General features: G+C 41.3%; 1 protein-coding gene across 1 annotated transcript; it reads right to left on the bottom strand.

Annotated features, from left to right (window-relative positions):
* Nucleotides 1-5,969: 5,969 nt before the first annotated feature.
* Nucleotides 5,970-14,768, bottom strand: GNAT2 (G protein subunit alpha transducin 2). Its single transcript, XM_005891307.2, has 8 exons — nt 14,651-14,768; nt 12,885-12,927; nt 12,450-12,591; nt 11,345-11,502; nt 9,246-9,374; nt 8,885-9,014; nt 6,692-6,845; nt 5,970-6,160 (listed from the first exon to the last, which is right to left on the bottom strand). Exons 1-8 carry the CDS (start codon nt 14,766-14,768, stop codon nt 5,970-5,972), a joined length of 1,065 nt encoding a protein of 354 aa, XP_005891369.1.
* Nucleotides 14,769-15,081: the final 313 nt, after the last annotated feature.

Below are 15,081 nucleotides of genomic sequence, written 5' to 3'. Positions count from 1 at the left end.
GGCTTCAAAGTACAAATCAGAGATCTGACCTGAACCAGCCACAGGTCTCCTTGTAAACTTATGACTGTCCAAACACAAAAGAAAACCAAGCTGCTTAGAGACCTGGAACTTAGATACCTCTTGCTATCAACTATCAGAAAGTAAAAGATTTAATTTAAGTGAGGCATACTGAAGAATAGACTTCCAGGATGGTCAGGATCCTTGTTCCTTTACCCTTGTCTAGGTTTTGAATTCCCATTACCCCTCACCACCCACCCTCCAGTTTTCTCACAATGTTTTATGAATTACTTCTCCCGAGGAGAGCATATTTCAGAACAAATCAGGGCAAGACAGTTATTTTCTGATACTTTGTCAGGCCTGCACCTGGCTTTATTCAAGGCTTCTCAGGAATAAGAGATAATGTGGAATATTATGCAGCAGCAGATACCTGTGGTGCACGATTAACATGGAGATTCTTTGGCTAACCTCAACTGAATTAAAATGTCCAAACCAGGTCCTGGGAATATGTATTTTTTAAGTAAATTCCTCAGGTGGTTCTGATGTAACTAACCTGGGCCAACATCCTGGGGACAACTGAATAGACCTTATATTAAAGATCAACATGAATAGTAAACAACCTGTAAATCACTAGTGAAAGACTTGAGTTATTTTTTATTTGCAGTAAGTACAAAGCACCTTTTGTACATAACTTAAAGTGCCTTTCACCCAAAAAGTTAGTTTGAGGACTGTTTAGCCAAAGAACATTATTGCATTTTGGATAACAGTATTTAGTTTTTATACAAAAGTTAGACAAAACAAGAAACTTGGGGTTTCTAAACATTTATTTCATTTATTTCACTCCATTTATTTTCAGTGAAAATAGATACACAAAAGTAAAGATAAAATCCTATAACAAAGATAACTATAATAACATGAATATCCATTTACAGTCGGTAGACAAAGAACAAAACTAGCTATAGGATGAAAGTCTTTTGAGGATGAGGTAGGTAAAGGGAATGAATGATTGAGGAGTTAAACATATATCTCCATATGCCCAGTGGTATATGTTTTCCTTTCCTGAAATCTAGTGGGAATCAACATGATAGGAGAAATAATCAAATATTAGTAAATATACTTATAGAGTACACCGTCTCAGTGTGTTAGCATTAGCTGTAAGATCATTTACAGCTGGAATATTAAGTTCTGTACAACCTTGTTGTACAGATATCCTATCTTACCCCCACACCCCCGGCCATATTCCTTTGGGTTATCCAAACATTTTTACCAAGAGGCTTGTTTATTTGTAAGAGAATCCCAGTGGACATAACAAATTATAAGAAATTACCTGTTTTTTCTAACTGTTCATCTTTGCTTACATAGGATGAAAGGTTCTCTTACGAGATTGGAGAGTTGCTTGATGTGCTGGGTTCTGGTCTTTTCCCTGCTTCCAGCTAGCTATGAAATCTTTCAGTCTTATATCCCTCATCTAAAGACAGACTAAAGTACTCCTTCCAGGTCTGATATACTATAGTTCTGATCAAATAGAAATAACATTAGAAATGTTTCATAAATACTCTTTATGATACTCGAAATTGTACTCTACTCCAAAAAAAAAGTAAGTCTTGAGACAATACCTACAAATGCTCATTGTTGCCGGTTGTCTTTTCTCAGAATCACTTTTCCCTACTCCTTTCAAAAACCTAAAATGAACTAAATTACTACAAATTCAACTAGAAATTTTATTTTGTGAAGCAGGGTGAAAAGGTCTGTAAAAATTTTGCATTTAAATCCAGTTCTTTATTTCTGATTCAAACCAGTGTTTGCTTTTCCATGACCAAAGGGCAGAAAAGTTCCTACAATCTGCAGTTTATCTGTTTGACCTCACAGAGATGTCTTCACACTTCTGCCTAGCAGGATCACCAGAGGCTCTGGCACACTTGCAGTCCCTGGCCCAACACTGAAGTCCTGCTGGAATCTGTGCTCCGGGGGCTGTGCCGGGTAGAGAGGGCAGTGGGAGGTAAGAGCTCTTCACCCTTCACCACCTTCTCCACCCAGCAGGGCCAGCACACTTTGGTCTACGGCATATCTCCAAGTATAGCATGGTTTTTGAAGGTTCTTATTTTTCACCTTGGGGATGGGGCCACCCAGATTTTGACTATTTGGGGTACATGTAGGTTAATTTTTTTTTTTTTAAATCAGAGTAGGAACTATTTTGAGTAAATGTGTCTTTTATATGGTTCTTATACTGAATTTTTGTGGTCATTTTATCCATCCTTTAATTGACAGAAACATAAAAGCACATTTCCAGTTATATTTTTTCTATTATTTTTTTATTGTAGTAAAATGTACATAACATAAAATTTGCCATTTTAACTATTTTTAAGTATATAGTTCAGTAGTATTAGGTACATTCATGTTTTTAGCAGTATCACCACCATCCATCTCCAGAACTTTTTTCATCTTCCCAAACTGAAACTGTACTCATTAAATAATAACTCCTCACTTCCATTCTACTTTCTGTCTTTATAAATTTGACTACTTTAGATTCTTGATATAAGTGAAATCATATTGTTTGTCCTTATGTGTCATATTTTTGTAAGAAAAAAAGCAACTGTCATCAGATTGATATGAAATGGAACTTAATTTACATTTGGCTTACTTTCATCAATGTCTAATCATGCAAGTCAAGGAAAACATGGTCTCTGCCCTCTAAGATAAGGACAGGAAATTATACCTTCAGCAAACAAAGCTATTTATATTTTTATTATTTTATACTAATATCACATCCATTTTGAGGCCAGTTTGTATTTAGTTTGGAGATGGTTTTGTTAAATAGCTATGATTTAGAGCTGGCATAATTTAAAAATAACCAAGGACTTGTTTGGGACTAGAAGGAGCTTAGGTGAATGAGAAAATTGACTTTGATGTTACGGTGTTTGGTGGACTGTTGGTATTGTGCAGATAGAAAAACTACTGGCTTTGGATTCAGAAGACCTGTTTTGGAGTTCAAGTTCTGTTACTTTCCAGCGGTGTGATCTTGAAGACACTCTACCTCTCTTGACCTCAGTTTCTTATCTATAAATTGCTAGTGATGGACCTGGAATATTTTGAGTTTCTTCTAGCTTTATCATCCTAAGCATTAAGGTTGCAGTATATGAAAACAGGGTTGAGTATTAGTTTCTAACCTATCTTGTTACAGAAAAGAATTTGTGATGACATAAAATTCAACAGTATAATGTAAATTTAAAATGGATCAAAAGAAGACATATAGACAGCAGAGTGAGTATATGGCATAATTTTGGTTTTAAGCTTTCTAGCAGCTGTTTTATGCAAAGAGAACTTTTCATGGACACAATCAAAATGTCCACGAGATAAAAATAAGCCAGTTGGATAGAAGTACCAATGTAGTTGTCTCTAATAGTGTAAGGTTTAGGAATCATCTCTGGGTCTGACCAACAGTTAAGCCGCAGTAAGGATTAATAGGCTTTTTGGAAGCCTACCTAGAACATTTGAAGTCACGTCCTCTTACCTTTATTCAGAGAAGAGCCTGGTGTTTGCTAAGAGCTTTAGGAAATTATTTTGACTTTGTTCTAAGGAACAGATGAGTGGATGACCAAGGCCCCCAATTTTTATTCTGTGTAAACTCACCAGAAGAGTTTTAGCTTGAAAGCATTATAAGATGAATAACCAGATTCTAACCTGAGTAAAGCAGCTATAGAAGTGTTGCTTTTAAGTACTGCTACTTCCCTATCCAGCCTCCAAGATAACTTTTCTGCGAAGTGAATATAATAGGGCATCTTTTGGCTTGTGGGAATCTGTTTATAAACCAGTTAAAAGTTGAGACGTCTACCAGAGCAGAAGAAAACTAAAATATAACTGTGTTTTATTCTGCTATAGATTGTTCTACCATAAGACCTGTCCCACTGACTCTGTTTTCATGCTAGTACTGTAGGGCAAGTTCTATATGAACATTAATAACCAAGGAGTCTGTGTTGGGCTTCTGTAGTTTGACCTATAACCAATTCCTGCCTAGAGTCAAAGATCAAGGAAAAGATAATTTAGAAAAGCAAACAATTTGCCGTGATTTGAGGGTAGGTGGGGTTACCCTACTTGAAGGTGGAATAAATGGGAAAACTACATTTGGGCCTTGAATAGCTAAGATCATAGCTGTAGCAAAATTTTTAACCTGGGGCTTCAGAACTCCAAAGATACAACTGTTGTTGGTTCAGTATGTTGGTTTCCTTTGTAGTTCTCTGAGTTTTGTTTTATGCATTTTGAAGTATCCTGAGAAAGAGATCCCATAGGCTTCATCAGACTGCTAGAGGGATTTATGATACCAAAAGGGAAAAAAAAAAAAAAAACACCTCGGAACCCCTATAACTTGAGTTAAAGCAAAGAGGTTAGTGAGCATTAGAGTGTGCCCTTTAGAATAGTCCCTGAACAGTGCTTGGATACAAGAAATCTTGCCCAGATTTTTTTCCTTCGGTTTAAGTTTTTTAATCGGCAGTAGACAGTAGTTTTCCTTATTTCCCTGGTAATTTTCCCAAGTTGGTTTCTTTTCAAAGAATCAAAAAGACTCTTAAATGAATCCAATTTTAACACCTGCAAATTTATTCTTCAGTGTATTTCAAGCTCATATGGCTCTCTAGTATCAATATTGCTAGTAGTAGCCTAAGTGTGAATGTGTTTTTCTGGCAAGGAGCAGATTTTCATTTTAATTGACACTTTCTCTTATATACTAAATCTTGGATGCCAAGAGCTTTCCTCACTAGTAGTTGTAAATGCTAAATCTATACTTGACTTCACCACCTCCTGTCAAGATAAATACAAGCTTTGTTTCCCCTCAAAGGAGTTCAAGGGATAATTTAATTGTTGGCCTGTTTGGGGAGATGTTGTTTTCAGCCAGGCATCACATGGATCCAACTGCAAAAATTTTCAGTGCCTAAAGCAAAATCAGCTGCCTTTTTTGTTCTGAAACATGTAGCAGTTGAAATGAGGATTTTAGGATTGCTCACTTGTTCTAAATTCTGTGACAGAGAAGTAGCAGCAACACAATCATTAATACTCCAAGTGGGAGTGTGTTCTGTCCTCCAGGTTCATTCAGAAAGTGTCTTATATAGCTGAGAGAGTTACTTAGATAAGTATCCCTGTACTTACAGAGATATAGGAACACAGCTTGGCAGTTTGGGAGCAGAGGGATAATATGATTTAATGAAAATCATTTTGGGGAACTCCCTGACGGTCCAGTGGTTAGGACTCTGACCAGGGCCTGGGTTCAATCCCTGGTTGGGGAACTAAGATCCTGCAAGGCAAGCCATGTGGCCAAAAAAACAGAAAAAAAAAAAAAACAAAAAAAAAACTGGATGTGTGCCTTAGAGCTCACAAACTGACATCCATCTGGTGATTCAGATCTCTTAGCTAAGGCACATAAAGGTCTTATAGTAAAAAAGGGTGGTAGGTTTATTGAAATTCTGTTTTTAACTAATTTAAGTTTTTTTGCAGATTGCAGGGAAGGTTTGCTTTTTTGTTTGGGATAATTCATCTAAACTTTGGTGTTGAATTTCATTAGTGGGAGCTTTAACATAGAATTTCTTTGTGTCACCACACAGTTTTTATGTGCCTGCCTTCAGTTATGTTTGTGATCATTAAAGTAACCTTGTGAAGTAGTAGAGAAGTTACCTTCATTTTATAGATGAGGGACTCAAGGCTCAGACAAATGAAATATTTACATTTTTGCATCAATAGTAAGTGGCAGAGCCAATAATGGATCCTGGGTCTTCTGATTTCCTGGTCCTGCATTCTTTAAACTGTGCTAACTATCCCGCTTTTAAAAGAACAAATGAGACACAGTTGCAATCATACATACTCCATTTCCAAGGGAGGATGGATTCATTCTTATGGATTCAATAATATATTGACCTTAAATTTTCTGCTTAAAATTAACGAGATTCGGAGCCTGTTTATAGAACATACTTGAGGAATGGTGAGAACTAGAAGAGTCCGCAGTCCTTGAGGTTTTCTTTGATGATAATATCTGTAACTGCATCAAATACAAATTTGACATTCTGTGTATCTGTAGCACAGGTCATGTGACTGTAGATTTCTTTGACATCTTTTCTCATGTTGAGGTCAAGGAACTGACTCTTGATATAATTCCCTGCATCCTCATAAGAGTTGTTCCCTGGTTTTCCAGAAAAATAGTGAAGAAGTGGGATAAATTAGGCTTTCTTAGTTGCTCACTTACTTTTTAAGTGACTGATTTGATCCTCAAAATGTGTTAGACAGTTGTGGTTGGGGGTTTAGTTTTGGAGGGTGGGTCCTCTCCTCTCTTGCACTCCAGTGTTTCACACTTGAGCAAAGGAATTGAGGAGAGAGGTGTCTCTGTCTCTTTAGACACCTTTGATTTCTGGCAGGTATCATTTGAATAATCAGCAGTTCATCTGCATTTAATGTCTGCTGTATTCCAGAGATACCTGAATTTAAACCTCTAACTGAATACTCCAGTTTCTCAGGTTAGACATCCAAATACCTCTTGGACATCATAAAACACATAAGACAATATTAAAGAGATAAGGGATCATCAACTCAGTAAAGCAAAGGAGTTACTACTCCTTAAAGACAAGTTCCTTAGTATAGGAACTTCTTGGTATAGGAAATGAGGCAATTGCCTATCATTACTATGAAAGAATTGTCTCTAGCCTTTGGCACTTACCATCATACTCTGGAAAACAAATGCTGAGATGGACTTTCTTGATTTTTTCCTCAAAGAGATCCTTCTTGTTGAGAAAGAGGACAATGGAAGTGGCCGCAAAGAACTTGTGGTTACATATGCTGTTGAACAGGTGCAGTGACTCATGCATACGATTCTAGTGAGAGGAAATACCATCAGAAATATCAGATTGGGCTAATGGCATACCTGTGTGCTTCCTGTTGTTGCTGTCCTTGAAGAGACCTGCATTCCAAATGTAAAAGGAAAGATAGGGAACAGCTTATCTCCATTTAGTGTGGTAGAGTAGATGCAAAGAGATCTGACTTCCTTCTGATCTTTGTATCAGCTGTATGATTTGGAGGAAATTACTGAGCTTTTCTGAGTCTCTGTTTCCCTATTTCATAGGATTATTATGAAAGTTAAATGAGATCGTGTGTTTGTAGTGTCCATGGTGATGATGTTGTTTAGTCACTAAGTCATGTCTGACTCTTTGCAACCCGATTGACTGTAGCCCTCCAGGCTCCTCTGTCCATGGGATTTCCCAGGGAAGAATACTGGAGTGGGTTGCCATTTCTTTCTCCAAGTGTCCATGATAGTAGCTGGCATATCGGTGTACAATAAATGTTTTGGAAATCTTTGGCAGCCAGGGCACAGGTAAGGACTTTGATATCCTTAAGGCTGCTGATTCAGGGTTGAAACTGGGTGCCAGTTAACATGTGTCCACTTCCATCTCCAGGATGATTTTGATAGGTTTCTGTTAGACAGTCCTAGATCTCAGTTTGGGTAGGAATATAATAGGGATTATTTGGCCCTAGTGCCAAATGGTAAGGGCTAAAAAATTTTCCAGTGCCACACCACAAGCACTTCTGCCTTGTTTCTTTTTCTGATCGCCACTTGGAATGAGTGAGAAGTAGTGCTGTTACCTGCGGAGTCCAGAGGTTACCCAGTGCCCCCAAAGCAGCCTTTTTTTTAGGGAGCAGGACTTTAGGGTCTTGGAATGTGCTCTTAGCTGACTTGGGCTCAATCTTTTCACCTGATAAAACAAATATAATTTGTAACCTTCGCTCATTGCTAACACTCCTACAAAATCCTTTAAGACCTTGTAAACTTTAAGGTTAAGGACAGAAGAGTTCTTGGAAAATGAATGGCTCTCTAAGACATTTTGGCTAGAGGATATTCAGAGTGCTGTAATGTGAACCTGAGGCACTAAGGAGAAGGCAGAAGAACTGGAGCAGGGGCTCGGAGGGTAGAAGCTTTGTCTTCTGTCAGTTCCCTGTGGGCCTCCATTTGTGGAGCAGATGTTTATGTGAATTTGGGGTTTTCCATGCCTTTGACATCTCTGTCGAGGAGCCTGGTGGGCTGCAGTCCATGGGATCACTAAGAGTCGGACACGACTGAGCGACTTCACTTTCACTTTTCACTTTCATGCATTGGAGAAGGAAATGGCAACCCACTCCAGTGTCTTGCCTGGAGAATCCCAAGGACGGGGGAGCCTGGTGGGCTGCCGTCTGTGGGGTCGCACAGAGTCGGACATGACTGAAGCGACTTAGCAGCAGCAGCAGTCTAAAACTCGGATGCTACCTGGATGGGCTGACAGTATTCTACAGAGCTTCTGTCTTGTAAAACTCTGTAGGCTCAAGAGAACCACCCTCAGGTAGTTCTCCAGCTGCCAATTTAAGTGGCATGTGAGAAACCTGGTTTGCCAGTCTCTCTGTAGTCCTGTTGACACGGAGTATATATTTAGGCTTCCAAGTGAGTTTACTAGTTCAACCCTTCTATCAAGTTGCGTAAAGATGCACATCATACACTGTTCTGCTCTGTCATTTTCACCTCCTTCACTTCCATAGGCAGCCTGCGAGAGTACCAAGTGTAACTCTTTTGCTTTGCCAAGTTAATGATCACTTATCTCTCTAGTACTCAGTTTCTTTGATGAACTGTTTGATGTCCCAAGTAGTACTTGGATGTCTTATCTGAGACCAAGCTCTCAGTAAATCTGGACCTCTAAAGTGCTAACCTAGAACCTGCAGAAGAAGTATTTCTAGAATTATTTGCCTAAGACATCGATTGCTAGAAAACTGCTCAACTATTATTGTTAGCGGAGATCACCCAGGTTGGGCCATTGGAGTGACACAAAGCTTAGAGGAAGGGTCATGGGGGATCGATCTATCAAAGCTGCTTGGTGCAAAAGTCACTCACCACTTCGTCATCTTCCACCAGCACCATATCATAGGCGCTGAGGGCTGCACAGAAAATGATGCAGGTGACTCCCTCAAAGCAGTGGATCCACTTCTTTCTCTCTGATCTCTGCCCTCCCACATCAAACATCCTGAGAGAAAAAACACCTGTTCTTAAATGTATACCCAACGTATGACCCACATGCACTTGGTATTTACCCCAGAGAGATGGCCATCTTGGGGCCAGTTAGCAGTAAGATGGGAAGTGGAGAGGAAAGGGGGGGAAGTAGTAGTAGTTCAGACTGGGCTTTAGTGAAGGCCAAGAAGCATTCCTATTCCCCCTTTGGGGTATCTGACATGTTCTGAGGGAACAATGTACTCACCTGAAGTTTAAGTCCTTGACAGAAAACTTAGTCTCAATGATGCCTGTGGTTTTGACTCTGGATCGTAGCACATCTTGCTCATTAGGGAGGTAGTCAGGGGCCGTAATTCGGTCTAATTGATTCAGGTAGCTGGAGAAAAGGGATTGTCAATTGATATAAAATTTTCCACAGCCGAAGTCAAGAAGGGTGAAGAGTGTTACCCAAAGGCATATAACTGTAATATGGTGATAGAACCAGCACGAGAATCTGTATTATTAAATCTAGGAGTGTTTACTTCAAACCCTTTTCATGTATCCTTACAAAAGGAAGTTAGGTCATCAGATAACTTTTCCTTATGTTTCATCTGACTACAAAGTTTTCTAGACTTTTGAATGAGACTTGGTGGTTTAAATCAAGGGTCCCCAACCTCTGGGATCTAATGCCTGATCTGAGGTGGAGCTGGTGTAATAATTATAGAAATAAAGTACATAATAAATGTAATGCACTTGAATCATCCTGAAAGCATCTCCCCCTGTGCCCTGGGTCCGTGGAAAAATTACTTCCATGAAACTGGTCCTTGGGAGCTGCTGGTTTAAATGGGTGTCAAAAGTTCTATTAGGAAGCAGGAGTAGATTAAAAGGGATTTCAGAAACATATGAGACATGAACCAGTGCAATGCATAGACGTTGTATATCAAGTTGGAGGGGAAACATTTGAGATAACTGAAGAAAGTTGAATGAACATTGACTTGGATATTTGATGACATTAAGGACTTACTGAATATTTAGGTGTGATAATGATGTGACTTTTTTTTTAGGAATATATTTTTAGAGATACATAATGAAATTTTTAGGATGAAATGGTATATCTGAGTTTACTTCTAAATAATCTAGTGGGGAATGGATATAAAATGAAACAAGAGTCGGCATCAGTTGGTGACTGCTGAAGCCAAGTGATTGATTGTATTCTTTTGTATATGTTTGACAGTTACCATTAAAAGTTAAAAAAAAAAAGACATATATGAAGTGCGATGACAGAGAAAGAAGAAAAGTAAAGGTTTTTTTTTATATGCCAGGGCTTTTCACATTTAAGTTCTCATTTAACCTCATAAACCTTCAGGTTTCATATCCCATTTTCCAGATGAAGGAAAGATCCAGAAAAGTTAAATAACTTGTCCAGGACAAGAGGCATTGTGGGTGTATTGTAAAAAACCTTCAACTCTGTGGTCAGATAGACCTAGATTTAAATCCTAGCCTCTGCCATTTATCTGTGTGGCTTTGGGTAAGTTAATTTATTTCTCTGAACCTCAGTTTTTTCCTCTATAAATGGGACTGATAAAAACTACTATCTACCATGAAGATATATTGTGCAGATTAAATGAGAAGATGTACCTAATGCACTGAGCAGTGTCTAGGCCTGAGTGAGGGCTAGAGGGACAGTAAATGATAACTTTATTATTAGACCAGGTGATAGAACAGTGGCTAAATCCGGATCTTTTTGATGCTGAAGCTTATGCCCATCTGTGAGACCGTGCTGTCTGTGTAGGATTGATACTCTGTCTACCTTATATTTTGGAAGCAGCTTTGCAAAGTTGGTGCTTTCTAACCCCTGACCTTTGCCGTGGCAGTTTGTGTCCTTTGGCACCTTGACATAAGATACTAGGGGTGAAGGAGAGTTTAGGTTAGTGACTTAAGTAGAGCCTGTGTTGCACTAAAAGGGCCATCATGAATCATGTCTCCTAAAGGAGTATATGGCAGAACTGTAGGACTGTATTAGTATTCATGATTCTGAAAGAAGAGGCTCTGTGTTTGACTTAAGACAGGGACTGAGGCTGTTAACAGAGCATCTCTGTTTTGGATTTTGAGTCTTCAGCTTTGTAGGCTGCAGTGGACCAGTGTTAAAGCAATAAATACAGAGTGAAGGGAACTGGGGCAGAGGTCTCAAAGGCATTAAATTCAGAGCATAGTAAAACACTGTTCAAAGCCTAACAAGACAGGTATACAGGCTGAATTCAGTCCTTGGGTCTCCATTTTTCAGGGCCGGAAAATTTCAACTGGCTGAGATTTCTCCCAGAATGTTGCTGACACTTCATCCCACCCTGCCCCCAGTCAGAGTCTTACTAAGATGCTGAGTCATTGAGCTGGTACTCTGCAGCTCTGTCAAAGCAGGCTTGCACCCCACCATCCTTCCACAACTTCCTGATAACCTCCACTAGCTCAGGAGGCATGGTGCCCTCTTCAATGGAGTCAGCCAGGTTGTTGAGCTGTCGCCCATTATCCTGTAAGGCAGAAACCAGGATCAGAATTACATGGGAGTAATGACTTTCCAGGAGGCTTTTGGGAATTCTGAAAGGAAAGCATTTTGCATTCTGTCAAAGCCTCAGGTGGAGGCGGTTTCGACAAAGATTCTAAGTGAACACGCTGATGAGTTTCTGAGGGTGCTTCTGCGATGTGGAGGGTGGCAGTTCATCCAGCCCTGGGATGTCTGGTGGATAGCAGAGATCCCAGAGGCTTCCTCTGAGGTGTTTTCATCTTCCATCCTTAGTCCAAATGTGGGGGTCCTGCCAGGAAATGTGGGTCCTCTGCCTCAGGGAGATTGGTTTAAAGACCAGACTGACCATGAAGTGGACAAGATGGCAGACAGGAACTCAACCTCTTTGTTTCTTCAATTATTCAAATCTAGGAAAATGATAATACTTGAACTAGGGATTTAGCTTATGAAAGTTCCACACTCAAGGCATAGAACCTGAGGGGAGCAATTTAAATGGTAAAATAAGACAAAAAGGCAGAGGAAGCTGAGAGCAGATTTTTTAATGAACACTTACTAAGGTAAGAACTGCATGCTTTGCTAGGGCTGAAGTAAAGATTTGAAGCTCAGCAAATGAGCTTCCCTAGTGGCTCAGATGGTAGAGAATCTGCTTGCCAATGCAGGAGACTGAGGTTCAATCCCTGGGTTGGGAAGATCTGGAGAAGGGAATGGCAGCCCACTACAGTATTCTTGCCTGGAAAATCCCATGAGAGAGAAGCCTGGTGGGCTACAGTCCATGGGGTTGCAAAGAGTTGGTCACGACTGAGGGACTAGCACTTTCACATTTTTCAAGTGGGATTTTTGTGACATAAACCTTTTTCTGATGCACGTTTTCTCATAGCTTGTTGGCCACTGGTCTGTTTCTTCTCCTCATTAGCCTTTCTTTCCACTCTTAACCATATACCATTAACCACGTACCACACAGCTCGCTTCAGCATAGTCAATGCCCAGTGTGGGCATGGCCCGGATGATAGCCAAGATGGATTGCAGCACATTGCCGTAGATGATGGCCTTGTACTCCAGGCATTCTTCTGGCGAATAGCCATCCTGATGAATAATCCTGCAAGGGGAAGACACCCAGCCATTAGTTGGACCTAAATAACCAGACCTAAGGGATTGTGAATTGGGGGGGATTTAAAGGATTCTAAGAACCCAATCTCTCTATTCATACTGCTGTCCCAGAGTGGAGAGTGAGGGACACGGGGCATGAAGATAAGGGACATTGGGAATAAGGTCCTTTATATTCTTTACATCTGGGTTCCTAAAGGCTTTAAAGAGCCCTTTATCCTCGACCTCTACTGATTCCACTGACTTCACCCTACCTCAGTCCTGTGGGGCTTTGTTCCTACTCACTTCATCTGTTTGACGATAGTGCTCTTTCCTGACTCCCCAGCACCTGCAGGGAGAAATGCTTATGCTTCAGATTTCCACCAGTTCTCCCCAACCCTCCAGTGGATGGCCTGTGAGAAGTCTAAGCCACTGCTCACTTGGGAGCCTTTTTAGGGGAGAACATACAGGGATGCTTACTACCTCAGTTTGTACCAGCCTTGAGCTCAGGCCATTTGATCTGGGATTGGAGGAGAGTTTCTTAGCGTCTGCATTGTTGACATTTTGAGTGGGTGAGTTTTCTGTGGAGGGCTGCCCCGTGCCCCCTGGCCAATACCCACTAGGGCCCAGTAGCATTCCACTCTTCCAGTTGTAACCACCAGAAATGCTCTTGACGTTTCCAGATGTCTTGCGGTAGGGGTGCAGGTGTGCAAAACCTTGTTGAGAACCACTGATAGATTCAGGCAAATTCCTTCCACACAGTTTTCCTTTGCCTGTTTTTTCTCAGGAGTGATCTTGGAGCAGGATTGTGGAGAACTCAATCACTTCACTGAAACACTTTTTATTATCTTGCTATTTCCCTCACTGATTAAAATGTTCTTATATCCTCATTCACACTTCACTCTCCCTCCATCAAAAACCGCATACCCTTCAACCCTCTCCCCCAGTCTATACTATCCCTGATGCCTTAATACCCGCCCCCGCCGCCCTCCCCCGCCCCCCCCCCCCCTCCCCGGCCTTCCCCACTCCACCACTTATCCTGTGCTTGGTTCCTCTAAGCTTCTTATCCTGAATGTAGAAGAAAGCTGCTTAGGCTTAAAAGCTCGCTCAGTGGCCTTGCTGTCTCTTTCCCCTTGGTAGCCTCCTGGGCTCCTTGAGTCTACTTAGAGAGGTGTGCTTTTCACTGTGTCCTTAGTGCTGTGCCACAGATCAGCTGAGGAAAAGGAGGCACCTTAGCTTGGGGCTCTAGTTCCCAGGCACCTCGTGGGCTTGGACACCCAGCCAGCCAGTCTTCTGCTATAAAGATCTTAGCTGCTCCAGCTTGCCTACCTAGAATCTACTACCACTGGGGCTTTTTCTAGGCCAGGTTTCCCAAACTCTGTTGTCTTAGTTCTGTTTACAGCCATGATCAGTTTCTGACTGACTGGGGTGCTTTTCTTTTTTCAGCACAAACCTGTGATCTGCTTAGGAGCTCATCAAGCTCCTGAGCCTCCCATCTGGCAGGGGCTTTAGAGGCAATCACGGAATAGAAAGCCAGGAAAGGACTTCTGTAAAGACTCCATTCCTTCCCACTCAGGGCTCCCCACTTCTAATGTTTTTAAAGATTTCTTTTTTTACTGGAAGCAAGGAGAAGGAACCAGTAAAAATCATATTCCTGAGTCTACATGACACTAACTATATGGTAGAACTTCTCTATCCTTTGAGTTCATTGACTCAGAGTTCTCTGACTGCAGACTTAGTTAAGTGTCTTCGAGCCCAGAGTTCATGGTAGTTGCTAAGCTGTTAGGTGTTAGGTTTGGTAGATTTGGAGATGGGTGGGTCCACCCTGGCCCTTGCACTGTTCCTGGTTCAAGGAAGAGCAAAATGATTCCAGAGCAACTTTGGTAGAACATCTTGGGGTGGCTGTGCTCAGCCCTAGAGCTCCTGATCCCCTAGCCTGAGACTGCATGGGGGAAGGACAAATAACCTTCCATCCCTCCTCCCCACGTGGCAGGCTAGAGCCCACCTACCATCCAGGATAAGCGGGAAGGAGCAGTACCTTCTCCTCTGGCTCATCGTCCCATCTCGCTCACCCAGCAATAGCAGCTTGACAGTCTTGGCTTCCTTGTCAGCATCCTCCTGCAGCTTCTTTTCTAGCTCTTTGGACCTCTTGGCCAGTTCTTTGTCCTCGGCACTGGCTCCACTCCCCATCTTTCATCCGTCTCCTCCTCAGCAGCTTTCTCCAGCCCTTAAGCTTCTCCTCCAGGGTTTCCTATCTGAGAGATGGGAAGATAAGGAAAAATAAATTGGGATCGAGTATCAGTTTCTTAGTCCTTCTAAAAAGCCAGTCTGTAGGGAGCTGGGTGAAAGAGCAGGTGCTGTGTGGCACCCTGCCTGCCTTGCCTGAGACTCCCTATCCCAGCCGCAGACCTACTTAAGTCTAGGGATTGTAGCCTTTATATCTAGCGGTGTGATGGGCTAAACCAATTAAGAGCTCAGTATGACAAAGGGCAAAGACTCAAGT

Source organism: Bos mutus, chromosome 3 (genome assembly GCF_027580195.1).
Source record: "Bos mutus isolate GX-2022 chromosome 3, NWIPB_WYAK_1.1, whole genome shotgun sequence".
Taxonomy (NCBI): domain Eukaryota; kingdom Metazoa; phylum Chordata; class Mammalia; order Artiodactyla; family Bovidae; genus Bos; species Bos mutus.
Note: the sequence above shows the minus strand (reverse complement) of the source record. Positions and strands in the feature narration are given on the sequence as shown.

Bases quoted from the DNA above. Each gene is read 5' to 3' on its own strand.
- GNAT2 (XM_005891307.2), bottom strand. From the start codon at position 14,768: ATGGGGAGTGGAGCCAGTGCCGAGGACAAAGAACTGGCCAAGAGGTCC. The intron at 9,015-9,245 runs GTGAGTACATTG...TTTTTCTCTCAG, and splicing joins GTCAAGGACTTAAACTTCAG to GATGTTTGATGTGGGAGGGC. The intron at 6,846-8,884 runs GTGAGTGACTTT...TCCTCTCACTAG, and splicing joins TGGTGGAAGATGACGAAGTG to AATCGTATGCATGAGTCACT.